Genomic DNA, 21,933 nt, shown 5'->3' on the forward strand with positions numbered 1-21,933 from the left:
CAGCCTCTATTTAGAGAGTGTGCCCCCTGTTTTATTTCCTGTAGCAGATAAACAGCTGCTCGCCTAAAGCTCTGGGGAGGATGGTGTGCCTCCAGTTATATGGATTGGTTAATATGGCTGGGGGACAAAACCTTTGGTAGGAAGGAGATATTTGGCCACAGTGTAAACTCTGAGTGATAGAAAGTGGAGTTCGCTCACATGTTTGGAAGTAGTAACAGCCACAAGAAAAGCAGTTTTCATTGACATATTCCTCAAGGTCATCCCTGCCATTGACTTGAATGGTGACCTGCTCAAGGCATGCAGAACCATGGGCAGGTCCCATGCTGCTGCAGTCTTCACCCTGGGGAAGTGTAGCCTCTGAGCACCACACAGAAACTGTCCCACCCAGTAATGTGCCCCAGTTGGCTTGGCATCAGTATGACCATGGTTCAAGTACATATTGGCAATGTGTACCTTCAGGGTTGAAGCAGCCCGGCCCGCTTCAAAAAGATACTACAAATACCACAGAATATCCTCCAAAGGGCAATAGCCTGGGTCTAAACCCCAGGAAAACAGTTAGTTGAGCACCCCAAGGCAAATAGATCAACATGGGCCTCCCCATACCATTCGCAGATCATCTGCACTACCTAGGGCAGTACGGTACTATGAGTTCTTTAAGAAATGATGGAGCCTGAACATTAAGAGCTTTGGAGGTGAGGAGAAGAATTTTAAACTCTATTCTAGATTTGACTGGAAGCCAGTGAAGAGAAGCCAGTACAGGAGAAAGATGGTCTCTTCTCTTAGTTCTGGTCAGAACAGGAGCAGCAGCGTTCTGGACCAGCTGGAGAGTCTTTAAGGACTTATTGGGGCAGCCTGATAATAAGGAACAGAAATAATCCAACCTGGAAGTGACTAATGTGTGGACTAGTGTTTCTGCATCATCTCCAGACAGGATGGACCTGGTTTTAACAACATTAGTAGAAGAAAAAAGGCAGAGCTGTAAATCTGATTATGTCATATTGTTCTGGCTAAGGGTCGTGTTAGTGAACAGGCTGGAGCTCTGATGATTACAAGAGATGTAATGTTTGGAGTTGTTTCTGCCTGAACATCCTCTGAGTCCAGCACACTATGGGTCATAATTAGCTGTTTACAGACTGGCTGTAGTCAGGCCTGTCCTCCCCTGAGGCCGGGCCTGTTGTTCACCACAGTGGGGGGGGGGGCACAGTACAGGACACTAATGACACTCATTACTGTATCTTCACATCAGCTGTGGGCCTTTGTGGACAACATCTTTGTGTCAAATAATAAATCATACTCATTGGAAGTCACTTGTTTCATTCATTCCTCTGAGGCACACACACACACAGTTTCGTGTTGTTTCTATATTATGACCTTTGACCTTTTGGTTTTGGGTCACTTAACCTCACACCTTCATGACTAACTGACATTCTTATCACTTCCACCAAGCAGCTCAACTTGAATTCTTACTGCTGATTTCTCTTCAGTCAAGTCATGAAAGAAATTAAACGAACTTAAACAAAAGTGGATGAGGATCAAATGTTTATATAGACCCTCTCTCTCTCTGTCCAACCCCCACCCAACACGGACCCGGACAGAAAGCCGCCCCCATCTGAGCCCGGTTCTGTTCGAGGTTTCTTCCTGTTATAGGGGAGTTCTTCCTGTTGCTCATGTGGATGTTCTTGAATCCTTAATTTGGAATTCCTGAATCTTTGGGTCTCTGAATTAAAGAGTTTGGTCTGAGCTGCTCTTTATGGAAAGAGTCATGAGATAACACTGTTATGAAGTGGCACTATATAAATAAAGATTGATTGATTGATTGATTGATTAACTTGCAGTGCCCTGTTTGCCTCTGACTGGGTACCTGAGGCTGGTCCTGTGTGCACATTGGGATCATGACATTTCCTCAAAGCTTATCAAAGCTCATGTTGCAGTATCAAACTTGACAATTAAACAAATGTTTTATCAGTTTTAATTCCATATATTAAAACATTACAAGAAAGAAACACAGGCAAGTGATTCTGTGAAGGCTTGAGAGTTTAAACATTTACATTCACTTATTACTCATCTTCACTTTAAGGCCATTATGAATTTCATCAGTAAAACCACAGATGAATTAATAATTAAACAAATGATTATTGATTGAATGCAGCTATTTAAATGATCAGTCGTTACATTGCTGAATCTATTAGTCATCAAAACTAAACATTAAAAATAAGTTTCAAAAATCAGACAAATCACATCTCTGCTTTTTTAGAAGAAATGACTGAACATTATTTGTGCTAAAACAAAAGATCATTTGACTTTACAGAACAACTTTATTAGTTTTAATTGCATATATCAACACACTTCAAGAGAAAACACTGGCAAGTGCTTTTGTGTTCAAGAGTTTAGACATTAACAAACAGCATGCTGTTATTTTATTCAAGATGAAATAAAAGGATGCTCTATGGCCATTATGAGCTTCACCAGTACAACCTGAGATAATGTTACGAATATGAACATCATTACTACCTTTATTACCTTTCAAATTATCAAACCAAACCAGAACCATCTTATATCAGTCTTTTTTCTTTTTGAAGAACATTCTTTAACATTCGTGTTAAAACAAAAGATCATTTGATTTTACAGAACAACCTCTTGAGGTGTTTTGAGATTTCTTTCATCTTTAGTCCATATATGATTGGATTAAAGAGCGGATGATACAAAACCAGCTGTAAATTCATTATTAAATGTGCAGTTTTTGGGATATCTGATTCCAGTCTGAGTACAATAGTATCAAATGAGCCAAACAAGAAAAAGTTGATTAAAACTATCAGATGGGGTAAACAGGTCTGTGCAGCTTTTGTCCTGACTTCTTTACTGCTTCGATGACATACAAGGAGTATCTTTGTGTAAGTAAAAATTATGTAGAGCATAGGAAAAAAAATAGTCAGCAAACAAATCACACCATACACAGACAGCACGCTTGAGCTCACACAGTGAAGTCTGTAAACTGCATTGTTACAGAAGATCCCTTTCAAAGTAAAGTTACAGATCTTCCTGTTAGCACTCAGTGCAGCTGACCCTGCAATCTGACAAGCAGGTACAAACCAAGACAAAACCAAGAAAACACTGACTGTTGGTTTTCCCATGATAGTTACATACTGCAGAGGTTTACATATAGACACATATCTGTCATAGGCCATGGCTGCCAGCAGATAGAACTCTGAACCACATGAAGTGTAAAATATAAAGTATTGAAAGTGACACACTGAATGTGATGTGATCTGTTTCTTTGATAAAACATCTATCAAAAGCTTTGGATGGATAGTAGTGCTCAAAAGAACAGAGTTGATGAGCAGAGCTGCAATGAAAATGTACATAGGCTCATGGAGGTTTTGGTGAATCACGATGAGGAAAACGATGGTGGAATTACTGCAGATTATTAGAATATAAACTGTAAAAATGATCACAAAATAAACATATCGGTATTTCTCCATTTCTACATACCCACCAAGAGTTATATATGTTACATTCAATCCTTCATCCATCCAGACTGTCAAAAATCAGCATCAATCATTAAAACATATTATATATCATTAATATTACTGACTAACTGAAATTACAATTGAGTAAATAAGAGGCACTTTGAAAATGAACGACCATATAATCTGTACTTGAATGTCTTATTCATTCACAGTTACCTGTCAATAAAGAGTCAGTGTTCATGTCTACAGCTCTGAAGGTCCACAGGTTGAGTTTGTGACATGTTTTTATCAGACTGCTTCACCCTCGATGGACCTCATTAAACTTAATGAGACAATAACATGTGACTAACTCTGTCAAACTCTGCAGCTAAACAACAAAGTTCAAGTTCAACTTTAAAATACTTCATTTGTTCCTCAAAGACCAATATGAGGTGGGAAGTTTTAAACATGAGCGCACATCAACAGTTCATTTACAGACACACAACCTGGGGCTGCTTTATTGAATTATTATTGAAGAGGTCATAAAGTTGACATGTGAACACAAGCGCTGTATAAAAGCAATAACGAGAAAGTACAGAATAAAAAAACAAGACAGACATTCAAACAAAGCGATCAAAATGACTAAATAAAAACAGTAATAGTAATGGAGCAGTAATTAAAAACATTTGTAATAAATGTATGATTTCAGAAATGATAAGTGTCAGATAAGTGGATGTCTTATACTGTAAACAGGCTAAAAGAGGTGTAGTATTATCTCATCATCAGTTGCATTTATAATGTCGCATCAGCAGCCGATTGAATGTCCTGGTGTTTACCTTTTATTTTTGCTTTTTCATTCATTACTTTCAGATATGAACAATGTCCACTGCGTCCACATGGGACACATCAGTCATACAGTCATACAGCTCAGCCCAGTGTACGGTGTACAAGAACGAGGCAAGCAGCCAAACAACTGGATAAATGACTTATAGCAGTTCCAAATGTCATCAGTACAGCAATGATGATAACAACAGGGTTCTACATTTGCACAGTTAATAAAATGTTGTAAAATGTTTAGAAATTTCTTTCATTTTCAGTCCATATATGATTGGATTAAAGAGAGGCTGATACAAAATCATTTAAAGTATCTTCACATATGTAAAAAGGATTAAGAGCATAGGAAAAAGTGCAACATTTACCATGTAAACAACTTGAAACTCTGACATAATGCGGTTCATCTCTAAGGAAATCACAATTGTATCCACTACTACTCTCACTTAGATTTTTACTCAAACAGTATCACTTGGTACAATTTCATTTGGCATAAGAACAAAGATTCAGGATTTGGCAGGATTTTGCACTGATTTATTCTCTATTTTCTCATTATTGTTGTTGTAAAGTTCTTGTGTTCACTTTTCAGTGTTATCTGTCATCATCAGGAGCAAAGATTTGAGGTAGTGGGGCCCTGTCTACTTCCTGATTAGCTCAGTAGGCCGTTATCATCTGTTGTTGAGCTGGAACTACACACACATGTTATGTGACGTAACGTTAACACTGGACTTTCACTCAGGAGATCGCTGTGTGTTTCTGTGTGAAACAAAACGTCCACATAGACTTCTGTTTACCTGATACAAAAGTTAAATTACAAAACATAGTTATTATTAAAACCCAAACCATCATCTTTTCCTAAAACTAACCACGTCTGGGCTGGCATTGTCCAACGGTCGTATATGTTATTGTAGGAGTGTTGATAATAGTAAGTGATATGCACCTTCTGACCTTCCAGCTCAGTGGATGCGCTTTGTGCAACCAGGTGAACTCACTAAACGACTGTCTGTCGCTGAGCAGCAGCTCTTAGTTGTCCTTTGGCTCAGTGGGTCGGTGACGTGCTGAATGAAAACCTTTTGTTGAGCCACAGCTCAAATTTTTGCTGCATTTGCATCTGCCGTTCTTGTGCAAGTAGCTCACTGGCTTTTGCAATAGAGAGAGAGAGAGAACCATTTTTTAGGCAACAGTGACAATGAAAAACTCCCCTTTAACAGGAAGAAACCTCGAACAGAACCAGGCTCAGATGGGGGCGGCTTTCTGTCCGGGTCCGTGTTGGGTGGGGGTTGGACAGAGAGAGAGAGGGTCTATATAAACCCTGATCACTATAAGTAGTTTTCTGTTGATGCATTTGATCCTCATCCACTTTTGTTTAAGTACGTTTAATTTCTTTCATGACTTGACTGAAGAGAAATCAACAGTAAGAATTGAAGTTGAGCCGCTTACTGTCACCAGAGTGGAAGTGAAGAATGTCAGTTACTCATGAAGGTGTGAGGTTAAGTGACCCAAAACCAAAAGGTCAAAGGTCATAATATAGAAACAAAGTTAAGAGAGTGTGTGTGTGTGTGTGTGTGTGTGTGTGTGTGTGTGCCTCAGAGGAATGAATGAAACAACTTGTTATGAGAATTGCCATCCAAGGACAGGCTCACGAATTGCCAGACAGAGTGGCAATCGAGGGTGCGCTGATTTATTATTTGACACAAAGATGTTGTCCACAGAGGCCCACAGCTGATGTGAAGATACAGTAATGAGTGTCATTAGTGTCCTGTACTGTGACCTCCCATGTGTGGTGAACGGCCTCAGGGGAGGACAGGCCTGACTACAGCCAGTCTGTAAACAGCTAATTATGACCCACAGTGTGCTGGACTCAGAGGATGTTCAGGCAGAAACAACTCCAAACATTACATCTCTTTTGTCTTTTGAGAGTAATTAAACACATTATCAGAGCTCCAGCCTGTTCACTAACATGACCCTTAGCCAGAACACTACAATATAATATAATATAATTACTTTTATAACAACAAGAATATACAGTATAACAACCTACAAAGTTAAATTAATGAACTGAATGTGCTGACTGACTTTATTTTTGGGGCTGGTTGTGTCACTGATGGAAGTAGAGCTACTCAGAAATCTGATCTTTAATCTGCAGAGGAAGGAAACAGTAGAAGAAGAAATAACATATTACCAATGAGGAGGTGAATTTAGCAGTTAGCAGTGAAATGCAGCCTTGTATGGCCTTACTTGGTCTGAGCAGTAGCTCATGGAGGCTAATGTTCGCTAATGTTGGCAAACCGTAGATGGACGTTGAAGTGTGAGTGACATTACCGACTCATTTCAAAGCCCTGTTAAACTAAAGCAGTAGTGGATGATATCAGTAGTAGTAGTATCAGTAGTAGTATCAGTAGTAGTATTAGTAGTAGTATCATGATGGTTTCAGTCAATCAATCAATCAATCAATCTTTATTTACATAGCGCCAATTCATAACAGTGTTATTTCAAAACGCTTTCCATAAAGAGCAGCTCAGACCAAACTTTATTGCCACTTTATTTCTCAATACTTTGTTATATACCCTTTGTTGGCAATGACAGAGGTCAAACGTTTTCTGTAAGTCTTCACAAGGTTTTCACACACTGTTGCTGGTATTTTGGCCCGTTCCTCCATGCAGATCTCCTCTAGAGCAGTGATGTTTTGGGGCTGTCGCTGGGCAACACGGACTTTCAACTCCCTCCAAAGATTTTCTATGGGGTTGAGATCTGGAGACTGGCTAGGCCACTCCAGGACCTTGAAATGCTTCTTACGAAGCCACTCCTTCGTTGCCCGGGCGGTGTGTTTGGGATCATTGTCATGCTGAAAGACCCAGCCACGTTTCATCTTCAATGCCCTTGCTAGTGGAAGGAGGTTTTCACTCAAAATCTCACGATACATGGCCCCATTCATTCTTTCCTTTACACGGATCAGTCGTCCTGGTCCCTTTGCAGAAAAACAGCCCCAAAGCATGATGTTTCCACCCCCATGCTTCACAGTAGGTATGGTGTTCTTTGGATGCAACTCAGCATTCTTTCTCCTCCAAACACGACAAGTTGAGTTTTTACCAGAAAGTTCTATTTTGGTTTCATCTGACCATATGACATTCTCCCAATCCTCTTCTGGATCATCCAAATGCTCTCTAGCAAACTTCAGACGGGCCTGGACATGTACTGGCTTAAGCAGGGGGACACGTCTGGCACTGCAGGATTTGAGTCCCTGGCGGCGTAGTGTGTTACTGATGGTAGCCTTTGTTACTTTGGTCCCAGCTCTCTGCAGGTCATTCACTAGGTCCCCCCGTGTGGTTCTGGGATTTTTGCTCACCGTTCTTGTGATCATTTTGACCCCACGGGGTGAGATCTTGCGTGGAGCCCCAGATCGAGGGAGATTATCAGTGGTCTTGTATGTCTTCCATTTTCTAATACCTGCTTACCTATTGCACATTCAGTCTTCCCAGCCTGGTGAAGGTCTACAATTTTGTTTCTGGTGTCCTTTGACAGCTCTTTGGTCTTGGCCATAGTGGAGTTTGGAGTGTGACTGTTTGAGGCTGTGGACAGGTGTCTTTTATACTGATAACCAGTTCAAACAGGTGCCATTAATACAGGTAACGAGTGGAGGACAGAGGAGCCTCTTAAAGAAGAAGTTACAGGTCTGTGAGAGACAGAAATCTTGCTTGTTTGTAGGTGACCAAATACTTATTTTACCGAGGAATTTACCAATTAATTCATTAAAAATATAATGATATTATTATACTCAGACTGGAATCAAATATTCCAAAAACTGCCCGTTTAATAATGACTTTACAACTGCTTTTGTATCATCCGCTCTTTAATCCAATCATATATGGACTAAAGATGAAGGAAATCTCAAAACACCTCAAGAAGTTGTTCTGTTCAGACAAAAATTTAAGTATTAACACTGATAAGTGATCAGTTTCTCATGTCTTCTGTCATAATACTGAAGATAAGTGACTGGTGGTGTTTAATGTTAGAATTTGCTTCTATGACTGAAACAGTCAAATGATCTTTTCTTTCAACAAAAATAATTTACAGCAATTTCTGCCAAAAAGATGTGATTTGTCTCAATTTGTCTGCATGTTTAATGTTTTGCTTTGATAATGATAATGCTTTTACACACAGTAAAGAATCAGCCTCAGCAATATAACAATGTTGATTTGACAGTTATTCAAAAGTCAGTTTTATTCAGTCAATAATCAAGAATCACACATCTCATAATCATTCTCTCTGGTTGTACTGATGAAGTTTATAATGACCTCAGAGTGAAGATGAGTTATGAATAAAAGAATATGAAAAAATGAATGATGTTTGTTAATGTTTAAACTCCTGAGCCTTAAACACAAAAGTACTTCCCTGTGTTTCACACTTTTTCTCTCATAGTTTGTTAATATATAGAATTCAAACCAATAAAATATTTGCACTAACATTGATGTTCTACACCACTAACAGTAACAACGCATTGAAATTATGTTTGCACAATACAACAGTCCTCACATTTCATAGTTTGTCAAGACAAAGCTACTGAACTGTTCTGGACATATTTAGACTCAAAACCAAACTTTTGTTGTGTTTGTGACCTGATTTGATATCCATGAGCATTTCAGATTCTAATCCACAATAACCTTGGAAAGTAACACGTCCTTACTGGATATGATCAATCAGTCTTTACTAACAGGCTACGTACCACAGTAATTAAACCTCCCCTGAAAAAGTCCACTCTGGATTCAGGTGTATCAGCCAACTATAGACCTTTATCCAACTTTCCCTTTCTCTCAAAGATCCTGGAGAAAGCAGCAGCCAACCAGCTGTGTGATTTTCTAAATTCCAATAGTTTATTTGAGGATTTTTCTAATCATTTGCCAGGTCCTCCTTTAATTGAATTAATTCCTTGCCCATGGCCTTCCTAAACTCCTCCCCTGCCTGATTTTTTGCACCCCTGACCAAACCAATCCCCACAGGCCTCATCTTCCTGCTGGATGACTTCATCAGCTGTGTCCTCCAGGAGATTCTTCAGATTCCACCAACCAATGAGCTTCTCACCACGTCTCCATGCAGCTGCCACGATGATGGAGGCTTTAACTTGGCCTTTTTGGAGTGTTGGACTCCACCAGGGTGCCTTTTCACTGATTCTCTTTTTTTCATGGATGAAATCTCTAGACACAGCTGAGGGACACAGACTGTCCAGTTCTGTGACCTCAGGATTACATTGCTGCTTTTTGCAGATGATGTTGTTCTGTTATCAGTGTGAAGTGGTTGAGATGAAAGTCAATATCTCCAGGTCTGAGGTCATGGTGAAAAGACCAAAACCAATAATGAATGGGTCCAAGAACAAGTATTGTCTGTGTAGCCAAAGCCTGATTTAGCTCATTCCTCTGTCCCATAGACCTCCATTATTGTCCAAAAACTATGACTATAAAAATACATCAAGGTAGCACACAGTAGACTTGGTTGACATTTATTTGATATTTTGACTTAATATATAGTAAGTAAACGTGGCACAGAAGTCATGAGGGGGGTACATGCCACAGAAAAGCAGGTGAAAACATACTTTTGGTTTCAGGACAAACAAAGACCGAAGAAGTTGTTAACTCTCTCTCTCTTGGCGAAGAGTTTAATGAGATCCATGGAGGGTGAAGCAATCTGATAAAAACTGTGCACTTCCTGAACGATAAACATTGATCACATACTAACTGCTTTTACAATCAGGTAACTGTGGATGAATAAGACGTTCAAATACAGATTATGTACTGAATGTGAAGTGAGCCTTCATCACGTGATTGTAATTTTGGTGTGTCTGTAATATTATCTGTCTGTCTGTTGAGTTTATTTATGACAGTCTGGATGGATGAGGAATTGAATGTAACATATATAACTCTTGGTGGGTATGTAGAGGTGGATAAATACCGTTATGTTTATTTTGTGATTATTCTTACAGTTTATATTCTAATAATCTGCAGTAATTCCACCATCGTTTTCCTCATCGTGATTCACCAAAACCTCCATGAGCCTATGTACATTTTCATTGCAGCTCTGCTCATCAACTCTGTTCTTTACAGCACTGCTATCTATCCAAAGCTTTTGTTTGACTTTTTAGCAGAAAAGCAGATCATCTCTTATGAAGCCTGTCTATTTCAGTTTTTTTGGTTTTACTCTTTAGGCGGTTCAGAGTTCTTACTGCTGGCAGCAATGGCCTATGACAGGTATGTGTCTATATGTAAACCTCTGCAGTATCTGACAGTTATGAGCAAAACAACAATCAGTGTTTTCTTGGTTTTGTCTTGGTTTGTGCCTGCTGCTCAGGTCATAGGTGCAGCTGTATGGAGTGCTAAGATAAAACTCTGTAACTTTACTTTGAAAGGGATCTTTTGTAACAATGCAGTTTACAAACTTCACTGTGTGAGCTCAAGAGCGCTTTCTGTGTATGGTGTGATTATTTTGCTGAATATTTTATTTTTTCCTCTGCTCTACATACTTTTTACATACACAAGGATACTGATGATATCCTATCGAAGCAGTAGAGAAGTCAGGACAAAAGCTGCACAGACCTGTTTACCCCATCTGATAGTTTTGATCAACTTTTCATTGTTGTGTACATATGATATTATTATACTCAGACTGGAATCAAATATTCCAAAAACTGCCCGTTTAATAATGACTTTACAACTGCTTTTGTATCATCCGCTCTTTAATCCAATCATATATGGACTAAAGATGAAGGAAATCTCAAAACACCTCAAGAAGTTGTTCTGTTCAGACAAAAATTATTAACAAAAAAAGTATTAACACTGATAAGTGATCAGTTTCTCATGTCTTCTGTCATAATACTGAAGATAAGTGACTCCTCTGATCATCTGGTGGTGTTTAATGTTAGAATTTGCTTCTATGACTGAAACAATTCAATTTTCAATTCAATTCAATTCAATTTTATTTGTATAGCCCAATATCACAACAGAGTGTCTCATAGTGCTTTACAGAGTTCACTGAAATAAACAAGTGTAAGCGAACAAACAATCTAATAAAGAGTCCAGCAGTCGATGAGGCCAATGGATCAGTCTGGTGGATCAATATATAACAATATATAGCAATATAACAATGTTGATTTGACAGTTATTCAAAAGTCAGTTTTATTCAGTCAATAATCAAGAATCACACATCTCATAATCATTCTCTCTGGTTGTACTGATGAAGTTTATAATGACCTCAGAGTGAAGATGAGTTATGAATAAAAGAATATGAATAAATGAATGCTGTTTGTTTACTTCCCTGTGTTTCACACTTTTTCTCTCATACTTGTGTGTATGAGACATGAGACACACGTGTTGAGTGCTTCAGTTCAAAGCATGAAAATGATATTGAACTTTGTACTTAGATCTCAAAGCTCACTGTCCATGTATTTGTCATTTTACAACACTGGGCTGCACAAAAAATGTTAGTTATAGGCCCCACATGCTCCACACATGTAGAATATACACACAGATACAGAGTTTTTTATCCATTTAATCAATAACTGAATGTGCCATATCCTGCAATATAGACCAGGGGACACACTCTCTAAATAGAGGCTGTCCCATTTGATTGTTGATACAATCACTGGTTGTGGCCACATCCTGGGTGGCTACCAGAGATCTGTGTGTGTGGCGACTTCCTGGTCAGTGCCTGGTACGTTCTCCACCTTCTATCGCCTTAATGTGGCATCTTGCTCCAGGTTAGCATCAGCTATCCTACCATTGGCTTTTGCAGATGACCAGTGGGTGGGTATCTGTTCATCCTCTTTGTTTACTGCCACTCATACAGTCACGAAGGAATGAAACAGAACGGCGGTGGAAATGTTCCCAGAGATACTGTTGGAAGCATAGTTTGCAAAGCTAAAGGAACGCTGGCTACACTACCTGGACGTGGCAGAAAGAGGAAGCTATCAATGACTGCCACCTGAGGAGGTGATTTCTGAGGAGGCAGGAGGCCAAAAACCCCTGAGTGACTGCAAAAGACCTGCAGCAAGACTTGGTGGCAGCAGGCACTGAGGTTTCCTGAAGGTCTCCATACCCAAACTCCAGGACGTTCACCACTACTGACCCACAAGCACAAGATCAATCAGCTCCAATATGCTAAAAACCATATAAATAAGCCACAGCAGTTTTGGGATTCTGTTCTGTGGAATGAGACAAAATTGGAACTTTTCAGGTCTGTGGATCGGTGGTCTGTCTGGAGGGGTAAGAATGAGGACACTGAAGAGAACTCCCTGCCTACAGTGAAGCATGGTGGTGGCTCAGTGATGATCTGGGGCTGATTTGCTTCTTCTGGCTCTGGAAACCTGCAGCGTTTGGAGGGCAAGATGGATTCAATCAAGTATCAGGAAACCCTTGAAGAAAACGTCATCTTGTCTGTGAGGAAGCTGAAGCTTGGGCGTCATTGGACCCTCCAACAGGACAATGATCCCAAGCATACCTCAAAGTCCACCAAAGTTTGTCATGGACAGATTAAACAAAGAAATGAAATTAAGTACTAAAAGTGACTGTGAGCATGTGGTGGTTTTGGCAGGACACGACCTGGAGCATGGTAGTCTAGATGCCCCTCTTCCCAGCAATGATTTGCAGCTTGTTTCAGGGAATGTTAAGCTTTTCTCAAGCCAGATGAGATATACAATATCTTCAGTATTTTCTGGGTCTACCCCGGGGTCTACTACAAGGTCTGGTCTTGATGTAAAAGAATCTAGGTGGTGAGTTTTAATGAATAAACTGATGATTGGGTTTGAATATGGCTAATGGGTGAAAAAGGCCGTTAATTATGCCATTTTTTCACAATTCATTACAATGTGCAGGAAATAAACCAGAAAAGTAAATTAATAATGACAAAATATCATAGAAGTTCAACACCAAAACATGTTTGAGCACAGGATACATGGGAATTATGAGTATATGCATCAAATCACAAACAGTGTGTCAAAAGATACCAGACAGGCCGTCACAGACCATCACTACTAACCTGACCTCATGGACTGGAAAGGACTACTTCGGTGTTGGGCACTATTAAAGCTCATATTTAGAGTTGGAAAGATTATGTAATGGGGCCCATCCTCAAGTATGACAGGTTAAACAATGGTTTGACTCCGGTCTCCAGAGTTTGATATATCTGTTTATATATTAACATCTATTTTGATAGAGAGTTTAATAAGATCCTTGGAGGATGAATCATGTTCATATAAACTTTTCAAAGACTGTAACTGGTCATTTTCTGAATTTTGGAGGTGAACATACACCAAATGCGTATCAAGGTCAAGTATTTGTGAATGAATAAGATACTTCAGCACAGGTTAGATGTTGGGATAATCAATGTAGTGAATTTTTATTTCTGTGCACTGATTACACAATCAGCATATTTTATTATTGAACGTAGTTTTTGACAATGGATGATGAGTTGAATCTTACATATATAACTCTTGGTGGGTATGTGGAAATTACCAAATACAGGTATGTTTATTTTGTGATTATGTTCACAGTGTATGTTCTAATAATCTGCAGTAATTCTACTATTGTTTACCTAATCTGGATTCACCAAAACCTTCATGAGCCTATGTACATTTTCATTGCAGCTTTGTTAGTCAACTCTGTTCTTTACAGCACTGCTATCTACCCAAAGCTTCTGATTGACTTTCTATCAAAAGAACAAATCATTTCATATCCAGCCTGTCTCTTTCAGTTTCAGATGTTTTACTCTTTAGGTGGTTCAGAGTTCTTACTGTTGTCAGCCATGGCTTATGACAGGTATGTGTCTATATGCAAACCTCTGCAATATCCAACTATAATGGGAAAAACCACTGTGAGTATTTTCCTGGTGTTTGCTTGGCTTGTACCTGCTTGTCATATCATAGGCTTGACAATACTGAGTGCTGAGACAAAACTGTGTGAATTTACTTTAAAAGGAATATTTTGTAACAATGCAGTTTACACACTTCAATGTGTCAGATCAAGAGTAATTACTATATATGGCGTGGTTGCTTTTTTAAATCTTGCAATACTCCCTATGCTCTTTATAATTTTCACATATACAAAGATATTTGTTATATCCTATCAAAGTTGTAGAAAAGTCAGAAGAAAAGCTGCAGAGACGTGTTTACCTCACTTGTTGGTGTTAATCAGCTTTTCATTTTTGACTGCATATGATGTTGTCATAGCTCGAGTGGACTCAAATTTTCCTAAAACTGCACGTTTAATAATGACGTTACAAATACTTTTATATCATCCTTTGTTTAATCCACTCATATACGGGCTCAAAATGAAAGAAATTTCTAAACACCTCAGAAGGTTGTTGTGTCACTTCTTGTCATATAATCATTCAGAGACGTAAATTATTCATAGATATGTGTTATACACAATTATTTACACAACAGACAGTAATGATACTTTTTACTGTTTGTTATGAAAAAAGCAAAAAGCATCTTGACGTTGACCAGTGTAGTAGAAAATCAATTTCCTGTAGTATTTCGTGTCAACATGTGATCACAACTTTCATTCAGACTTTTTTTCTGTATTTTACTTTCCTGTCATGAAAACAAAACTGAACGCTGTTCAGTGAACAGTAGCATTTTACTACAGACTGTAATTATTCAACATGTGTACTTCACGGTTTTGGATCAACAATATTTGCTGTTTCTGTCTTCCACTGCTACACGTGCTGACTCAGAGAAGATTTGTTTACAAAATAAGATTTTTTAAATTTATGTTTAGAAAAATAAAAGCAAAAAAACAAATCAACCATAATGTTGTAAGGTAATGATTTCCTTAATATGCATACATGGTCCATCTATCATGGTCTCATCTGCATCTGCAGAGCACACCTGAGTCAGGTCAATGTTAACTGAAGCTTTGTCAGTCACATTGATTGAGAAGTGCCCGTGTCAGCAAAGTTTAAAACGTATGTGCACATCGTTCACATGATAGCTGATAGCTTTTGGTGGAAGAGGTAGTGAGATCCATGGAGAGTGAAAAAATATATAATATAACATAAAATATTTTTTATCTGACTGAAACTATTCACTTTCTGAAATCTGAAGGTGATACTTGACAAAGTATCATCTTGGCACCTCCAAGTCTGAGGCCAGACTTTTTGCTCCTTCAGGTTTGAGTGAGTTGCTGTCCCAAGTGGCAGTCTGGAGCCTTTCTTCTTCAGGTAAACACATGGATGATTGTTTTGAGTTGAGTGGTGTAATTGTGTAAATTATCAGACATCACATGTACAAATGCTACTGGGAACAGAGGATTTAAACCATTAACCAAAGCCAAAGCTTCTGATTGATTCTTTATCTGAGAAACAGATCATATCACCTTCAGTCTGTCACTTTCAGGTTTTTATGTTTTACTCTTTCTGCAGGTATTCAGTCATAAAATTAAGTATTGGAAACATCAAGAACAAGAGCCTCGTGGTGGAACTAATAGATAAGTCAGAAGATCCAGACCATGAATGTCTGTACAGACTTTTCCAGCATTTCTGTAAATAGTTGAGATATTTGAGTCTGGTCCAAGGTAGTGGGCCGGCCAACATGCCCATGAGCCCGGCATGGTCAAAAATCATTTAAGACTTAAAAAGTGAATTCAGAGAACCAAACAATTTTAGAGCAATTTTTGCCTTGTGATTGTCTGCACCTGTTCCTTGTCTGCTTCACCTGTCTTACGTCACCTTCGTTAACTCCACCCTGTTCTCAACCTATCAGATCCTTTGCTCGTCATGTCTTATCACCTGTTCCCCGTTCCCCCATCAGTTTGTATTTTAGTCCTGTTCCCTGGATTCTCTGTTCAGTTTCTTAGTTCCCGTTAGTTTGTGCCATTTCCTGCAATAGAGATCGAGACAAATAAAGCTTCAGTATTTCAGTATGAAACCCAGTTTATATTGTATCTATAAATATTAGTTTTGTGTTCTATTCTAGTTTCAGCAGCAGTGAGTGACTGATTAAATGTTGTCTCAGAGTGACATAATGCAGGTATTTCATAGTTTTTCACAGGACTCAAACCTCAGTCTCCTGAATAAAACATTTTAAACCCTTTACCCACCATGACCTCATCTCATCATTTGACTTTGTCAGACTTTAAACTACCTCAACTGATTTTCCCAAAGTCTTTCTACTAGAAAGCTTTGACGGTAAACTTCTACATTCTCCTAAATGAACGTCCTGCTGTGCTGAAGAAGACTGTAAACTAGAGACTGAGAGCAGAAACTCATCAGGAAAAAGTTCCCTGAGCTGATAAATCTGTGTATGGTGTGATTGTTTTGTGTAATGTTTCACTTTTCCCTGTGCTTTTCATACTTTATATGTATGCTAAGACATTCAACTTGTTTCTTAAATGTGAAGTCAATTTAACATGTTGGTCACATGTCTGTAAAAGCACTGTTATATCAAATTTACAGTGGTAATCCCCAAGTTTGTCTGTGCAGCGCTTTGGTCAATACTGGAACATCCTGTGCCATGAAACCCTGTAAAATTAACCTTAATAACTTGTGGTCGTGGTGCCTGGGTTCCTATGTAGCACCACCAGCCGGTAGAAGTTTTAGCTACTGAATTTTCTCATCTCCTTGATGGATTGGCACAAAACTTTTGTACCAACTTTCAAGGTCACGTTTCCTCTAGAGGTCAACGCTATTTAGTAAAATGTCTGGATGTCATATGCTGGATAGGCTCCCACAAAATTGACTTTGGTGATCTTCTCACTTTTCTCACAGTAGCAGAAGTTATTGAATTTGCTGTACGACTAGCGGTCAGTTTTTGCCTCTCCACCCTCTGACCTGCAGAGGACCCATGTAATCCAGCAAGAGATGGATGCAGGCACAGAAAACCTCATTCATCAGCGACTTCAGACCTGCTGCCATCCTCTCCCCTCGGACACTGATGCACTGGATGGAGTCAGAGGTTCTGCCTTGTTCTCCTTGTTTGATTTAAGTAGCTGATACTGGCAGGTGTCGCTGGCCCACCTTAAGACAACCTTCACAACAGGTTCTGCAGTGCAGCCAAGGGCCCTGCAGGCCAGAGTAGAGAGGAGTAGGGCCCTCTGACTGAGAAGTGATGAAAAATCTCCATTTGGTGTTGTTAATAACCCATAGACATCTGAAATGCAGCCCTGATTACACACTGCTTTTTGTAAGAGGTTAAGCAGGAAAAAAAGTTTGAAACCATTGGCTTAATCTTTAACGGGGTGTTGTTGTTGTTCAAGTAACTCGTACCAGTGTCTACTAACTAATGTGAATGTGAGAGAGAGTTATATGTCTGTTAAAACACTTTTCAGTAGCTTACGAGGTCCTTCTGGCTCCTCACAGGCTGACTCAGCTTTTAAATTAAGTTTTAGGTAAGATCATGTTTTTCAAACCACATCATCACCAAGTATGTCTGCGGTGCCATGTCACATTACCACACCGTGGCTTTTTGGAAGTGCTGTACTAATGACAGTAATGGTCAGAACAAAATAAGACAGATGAGAAGATAACTTTGGGTAACTGTCACGAATATTGGTTTGATTTCATGTTCACACCTCGTGCAGGAAATTCAACATAAACATAAAAAGTTTGAACTTTCATGAATAAAAATGATAGTAAACAGAGCCACTGGTATGAACGGTGTCCAGTTTGTGCATCGGTGTAAATAATGTATGTTAGTGTGCCAATACAATATATGGCATGGGGGCTCATTTTAATCCTGGTGGGGGTGGACAGTCTGAGTCAGTGGAGTCGTCATTGTAGTTCCACGTTATATGTGGGTCAGAAGAAACTGTGAAATGTGGGCAACATCTGGACCAGATGCCGGTTGCTTTGTGGCAAGCACCTCAGCAAACAAACATCATCCACGAGTTCAGGCCTCCAGAGCTTCATCAAGCTGTTGACATTACTAACTCATCCTTTGGAGACCTTAGTGAGCTCTATGGAGGATGAAACAGTCTGATAAAAACGCTCAACAGATTCAAATGAGTCATTATCTGTGGTTCCGTGTTTGCAGGACCACATTAGTGCAAATCGAGGTCAGTTACCGGTGACTGAATAAGACTGTGATGTAGGTTATATGAGACTTCAACTATTGCTCCTGTTTTAACATTTGGTTTAGATAACCTTAATGGATAACAAAGTAAATGTGACGAATATAATTGTTGATGGGTACGTGGATATGCACAAATACAGATTTCTTTATTTTGTGGTTATATTTATAGTATATATTCTAATAATCTGCAGTAATTCCACTATTGTGAGTCTCATCTGGATTCACAAATCCCTTCATGAGCCTATGTACATTTTTATTGCTGCTTTGTTAATCAACTCTGTTCTTTACAGCACTGCTATCTACCCAAAGCTTCTGATTGACTTTTTATCAGAAAAACAGACCATGTCTTATCAAGCCTGTCTCTTTCAATATTTTATGTTTTACGCTTTAGCAGCCTCAGAGTTCTTACTGCTGGCAGCCATGGCCTATGACAGGTATGTGTCTATATGCAAACCTCTTCAATATGCAGGTATCATGAGAAAAAGAACAGTGAATACCTTCTTGGTTTTAGCTTGGCTTGTTCCTGCCTTTGAGGTTGCAGTGCCGACTGTGCTGAATGCAAACAAAAAACTGTGTAACTTTACTTTCAAAGGAATAATTTGTAACAGCACATTTTACAGGCTTCACTGTGTGACTTCAAAAGGGTTAACTATATATGGCTTGATTATTTTAGTAAGTGCTGTACTCCTCCCTGTGCTCTTCATCCTGTTTACTTACACCAGGATTCTTATAATATCCTATCGAAGCTGCAGAGAAGTCAGGAGAAAAGCTGCACGGACCTGTTTACCACACCTGATAGTTCTGATCAACTTCTCCTGTTTGTGTGCATATGATGTACTTCTACTGCGAGTGGGAACTGATTTTCCCAAAATTGTACGTTTCGTGATGACTTTACAAATATTAATGTATCATCCTCTCTTTAATCCAATCATATATGGACTAAAAATGAAAGAAATTTATAAACATCTCAAGAAGTTGTTCTGCAAAGTGGTCTAATGTACTAAACATTGATGATAATATTGACAGTCATTGTTTTGTATCAGTTACAGATCTCTGTCATCCATGGATGTTATTTGTTTCTGTAGCACCAATGCAAATGTAAGAGCATCATCAGCATCAACACTGACACTTGCAGTTTATCAAAAAGCTCCAGCAACACTAAAAAAGAACTTTTCTGCTTGGGGCCTTCGTCATGGTGACTATGAAACAGCCATGAAACAGAAAATGTCTCTGAATTTTTCCGGTTTCTTTTTGATTAACTGCAGCAAGAGCATGATTGATGTCAAATCAATTCCTGAAGATATCTAAAAACCTGATTTTTGTTTTTATCATGTAATCACAAGCTTCTTACTGAATGTTAAAGTTTGTTTGTTTCTGTAGTAATACCTGTGCATACCTGTGTTCCAGAGAGTTCTCTGTTTTTAATTTGCTTTTTAGTGTCTGCTTGGACATGGCATGAACAAAAGTGTTTTTGGAGTTTATTGTTGGAAAATAGATAAGCGAACGCATATTGTTGTTGCTGTCATTTTTTATTATCACCACTATTTGTAGAATATATCTCATTGTGTCTAACTGCCAAACACATTTATCCGTGAAACCAGCTGGTTGTTGCATCAGAACACAATGCCAATGATCGTGGTGAGAGTGAACCAGTGTGGTGTCATATGGCAAACAAGACGGTGAGCTTTCATTTTAGGATTTTGACACTTTATTACCTATTTCTGTGTAAATGAGCTGCACACACCTCGTGGAAAAAAATATAAATGCAAGAATGATGTTGCCAGTTTCATGTCGTGTTGCAGCAGCCGCTCCGCAAGCGCTCTGCATACATTATATGCTCAATGTAGCCTGTTACTACACTGTTCAAAAAAATGAAGGGAACACTTAATCATTAATCATATATATACAGGGTTCACAAAAAGTTAGGGATATTCGACTTTCAGGTGAAATTTATGGAAAATGTAAAAAGTGAATGCTACAGTGATATTATATCATGAAAGTAGGACATTTAAGTATCAGCACGCAATGGTAGTTTCTTCATCTTAAACAATTTATTGAAAGAAAATCTAACAACAGTGGAGGGTAAACGAGGGTAAACGTAAAATTGGGACGTGGCCAAAGGACGTCCACTCCTCTCCTTTCTGTGACTCTTCCAGTCTCTGTATCACTGTTCCAACCTCCTGATGACACTCTGTGACCCTCTAAGCTCAGTGGACACTTCTGTCTGAGGACCTGTTTGAAGCCTCCAGTGTTGAGGTGCTGCTGATCAATAGTTAGGTGTCGTCTTGGTCTCATGATGTCAGAATGTGAACAGCATGATGAGGAGGACTGTTTAAATACCAATTCTAACTGAAGCAGGAAATGTATTGGTGGTGGTTCATCTTGAAATTTCACCTGAAAGCCAAATATCCCTAACTTTTTGTGAGTAGTGTATATATCATATATCATCATATAAGACCAGGTCAATTAAACATCAGGGATATCAATCTGTCCAACTGGGAAGCACAAGCGATTGCAAATCAATTTCACCTATTTCGGTGCAAATGAAAGGTTGTGGTGACAGACAGTCGCTCTCTCCTCCTTCCTGACTGATTCTTCTCTAGTTTTGCGCTTTGCTAGCGTCCTTGTCACTACTGGTAGCATGAGGCGGTACCTGCAGTCCATTCAGGTAGCACAGGTAGTCCAGCTCCTCCAGGATGGCACTTCCATACGTGCTGCCACAAGGTTTGCTGTGTCTCCCATTACAGCCTCAAGCCTCAAGGAGATACCAGGAGACGGGCCGTCACACCAGGAGACGTGGACAGGGCTTTAGAAGGGCATCAACCCAGCAGCAGGACCGGTATCCGCTCCTTTAAGTGAGGAGGAACAGGAGGAGCACTGCCAGAGTCCTACAAAATGACCTCCAGCGGGCTACTGGTGTGCATGTTTCTGACCAAACGGTCACCTACCAGTTGCATGTGCCTAGAAAGACCTCCAAGTGGAGGCGCCCAGATGCCCAATCCACCTCAACTTGCTCCTTTCAATACGAATGAGCAGCAGCTCTATTCCAAGCTCCTCACCCTATCTGTAAAGCTGAGCCCACATACGCTGCAGAGGAAATTCATTTTGGCTGCTTGTATCCACAACCTTGTACTTTTGGTCATTACCCAGAGCTGATGACTATCACTGAGGGGTGGAATGCAGATCAACTAGTAAATTGAGAGATTCACCCTCCAGCTCACTTCCCTCTTCACCACAATGGTCCATTACAGCGCTCTCATTACTGCTAAGGCTGCACCGATCCATCTTGCTCCACTTTACTCTCACTAGTCCCAGAGAGGCCTGAACTCTCTCGCTTGGGGCAGCAACTCACTATCAATCTGGCATTTCCCAGCAGAGAACCATGGCCTCAGACTTGGAAGTGCTGGCACTCATCCCGCTTTGCACACCACAAACCACTCCTGAGCATGCTGGAGGTCATGGTCTCCAAAAAACAGGGATGCAGTTCAGAAGTTCCTAAACAGGATGCTCTCCTCATCTCAGCTTGAAATCCTTCATGAATATCACAAACCGTATCGGGGACAAGGGATGTGGGTAAGGCTTCCCCCGACTCTTCCGAGTCCT

At 39.6% G+C, this 21,933-nt stretch overlaps 4 protein-coding genes across 4 annotated transcripts; 3 read left to right on the forward strand and 1 right to left on the reverse strand.

The window, feature by feature from the left end:
* Positions 1 to 2,612: 2,612 nt before the first annotated feature.
* LOC139208538 (olfactory receptor 2T11-like) lies at positions 2,613 to 3,530 on the reverse strand. The gene has a single exon (XM_070838251.1). It carries the CDS (start codon positions 3,528 to 3,530, stop codon positions 2,613 to 2,615), a length of 918 nt encoding a protein of 305 aa, XP_070694352.1.
* Positions 3,531 to 10,157: 6,627 nt separating this feature from the next.
* On the forward strand, positions 10,158 to 11,084 carry LOC139208511 (olfactory receptor 11A1-like). The gene has a single exon (XM_070838215.1). The coding sequence runs from the start codon at positions 10,158 to 10,160 to the stop codon at positions 11,082 to 11,084; it is 927 nt and encodes a 308-aa protein (XP_070694316.1).
* Positions 11,085 to 13,718: 2,634 nt separating this feature from the next.
* Positions 13,719 to 14,660, forward strand: LOC139208025 (olfactory receptor 11A1-like). The gene has a single exon (XM_070837565.1). The coding sequence runs from the start codon at positions 13,719 to 13,721 to the stop codon at positions 14,658 to 14,660; it is 942 nt and encodes a 313-aa protein (XP_070693666.1).
* A 3,745-nt stretch (positions 14,661 to 18,405) lies between these two features.
* LOC139208545 (olfactory receptor 11A1-like) lies at positions 18,406 to 19,326 on the forward strand. Its single transcript, XM_070838259.1, has one exon. It carries the CDS (start codon positions 18,406 to 18,408, stop codon positions 19,324 to 19,326), a length of 921 nt encoding a protein of 306 aa, XP_070694360.1.
* The last annotated feature ends 2,607 nt before the right edge of the window (positions 19,327 to 21,933 follow it).

This window comes from Pempheris klunzingeri, chromosome 10, assembly GCF_042242105.1.
Source record: "Pempheris klunzingeri isolate RE-2024b chromosome 10, fPemKlu1.hap1, whole genome shotgun sequence".
Classification (NCBI taxonomy): domain Eukaryota; kingdom Metazoa; phylum Chordata; class Actinopteri; order Acropomatiformes; family Pempheridae; genus Pempheris; species Pempheris klunzingeri.

Excerpts from the sequence above, each read along its gene's own strand:
- LOC139208538 (XM_070838251.1), bottom strand. The coding sequence starts at position 3,530 with ATGGATGAAGGATTGAATGTAACATATATAACTCTTGGTGGGTATGTA.
- LOC139208545 (XM_070838259.1), top strand. The coding sequence starts at position 18,406 with ATGGATAACAAAGTAAATGTGACGAATATAATTGTTGATGGGTACGTG.
- LOC139208511 (XM_070838215.1), top strand. The coding sequence starts at position 10,158 with ATGGATGAGGAATTGAATGTAACATATATAACTCTTGGTGGGTATGTA.
- LOC139208025 (XM_070837565.1), top strand. The coding sequence starts at position 13,719 with ATGGATGATGAGTTGAATCTTACATATATAACTCTTGGTGGGTATGTG.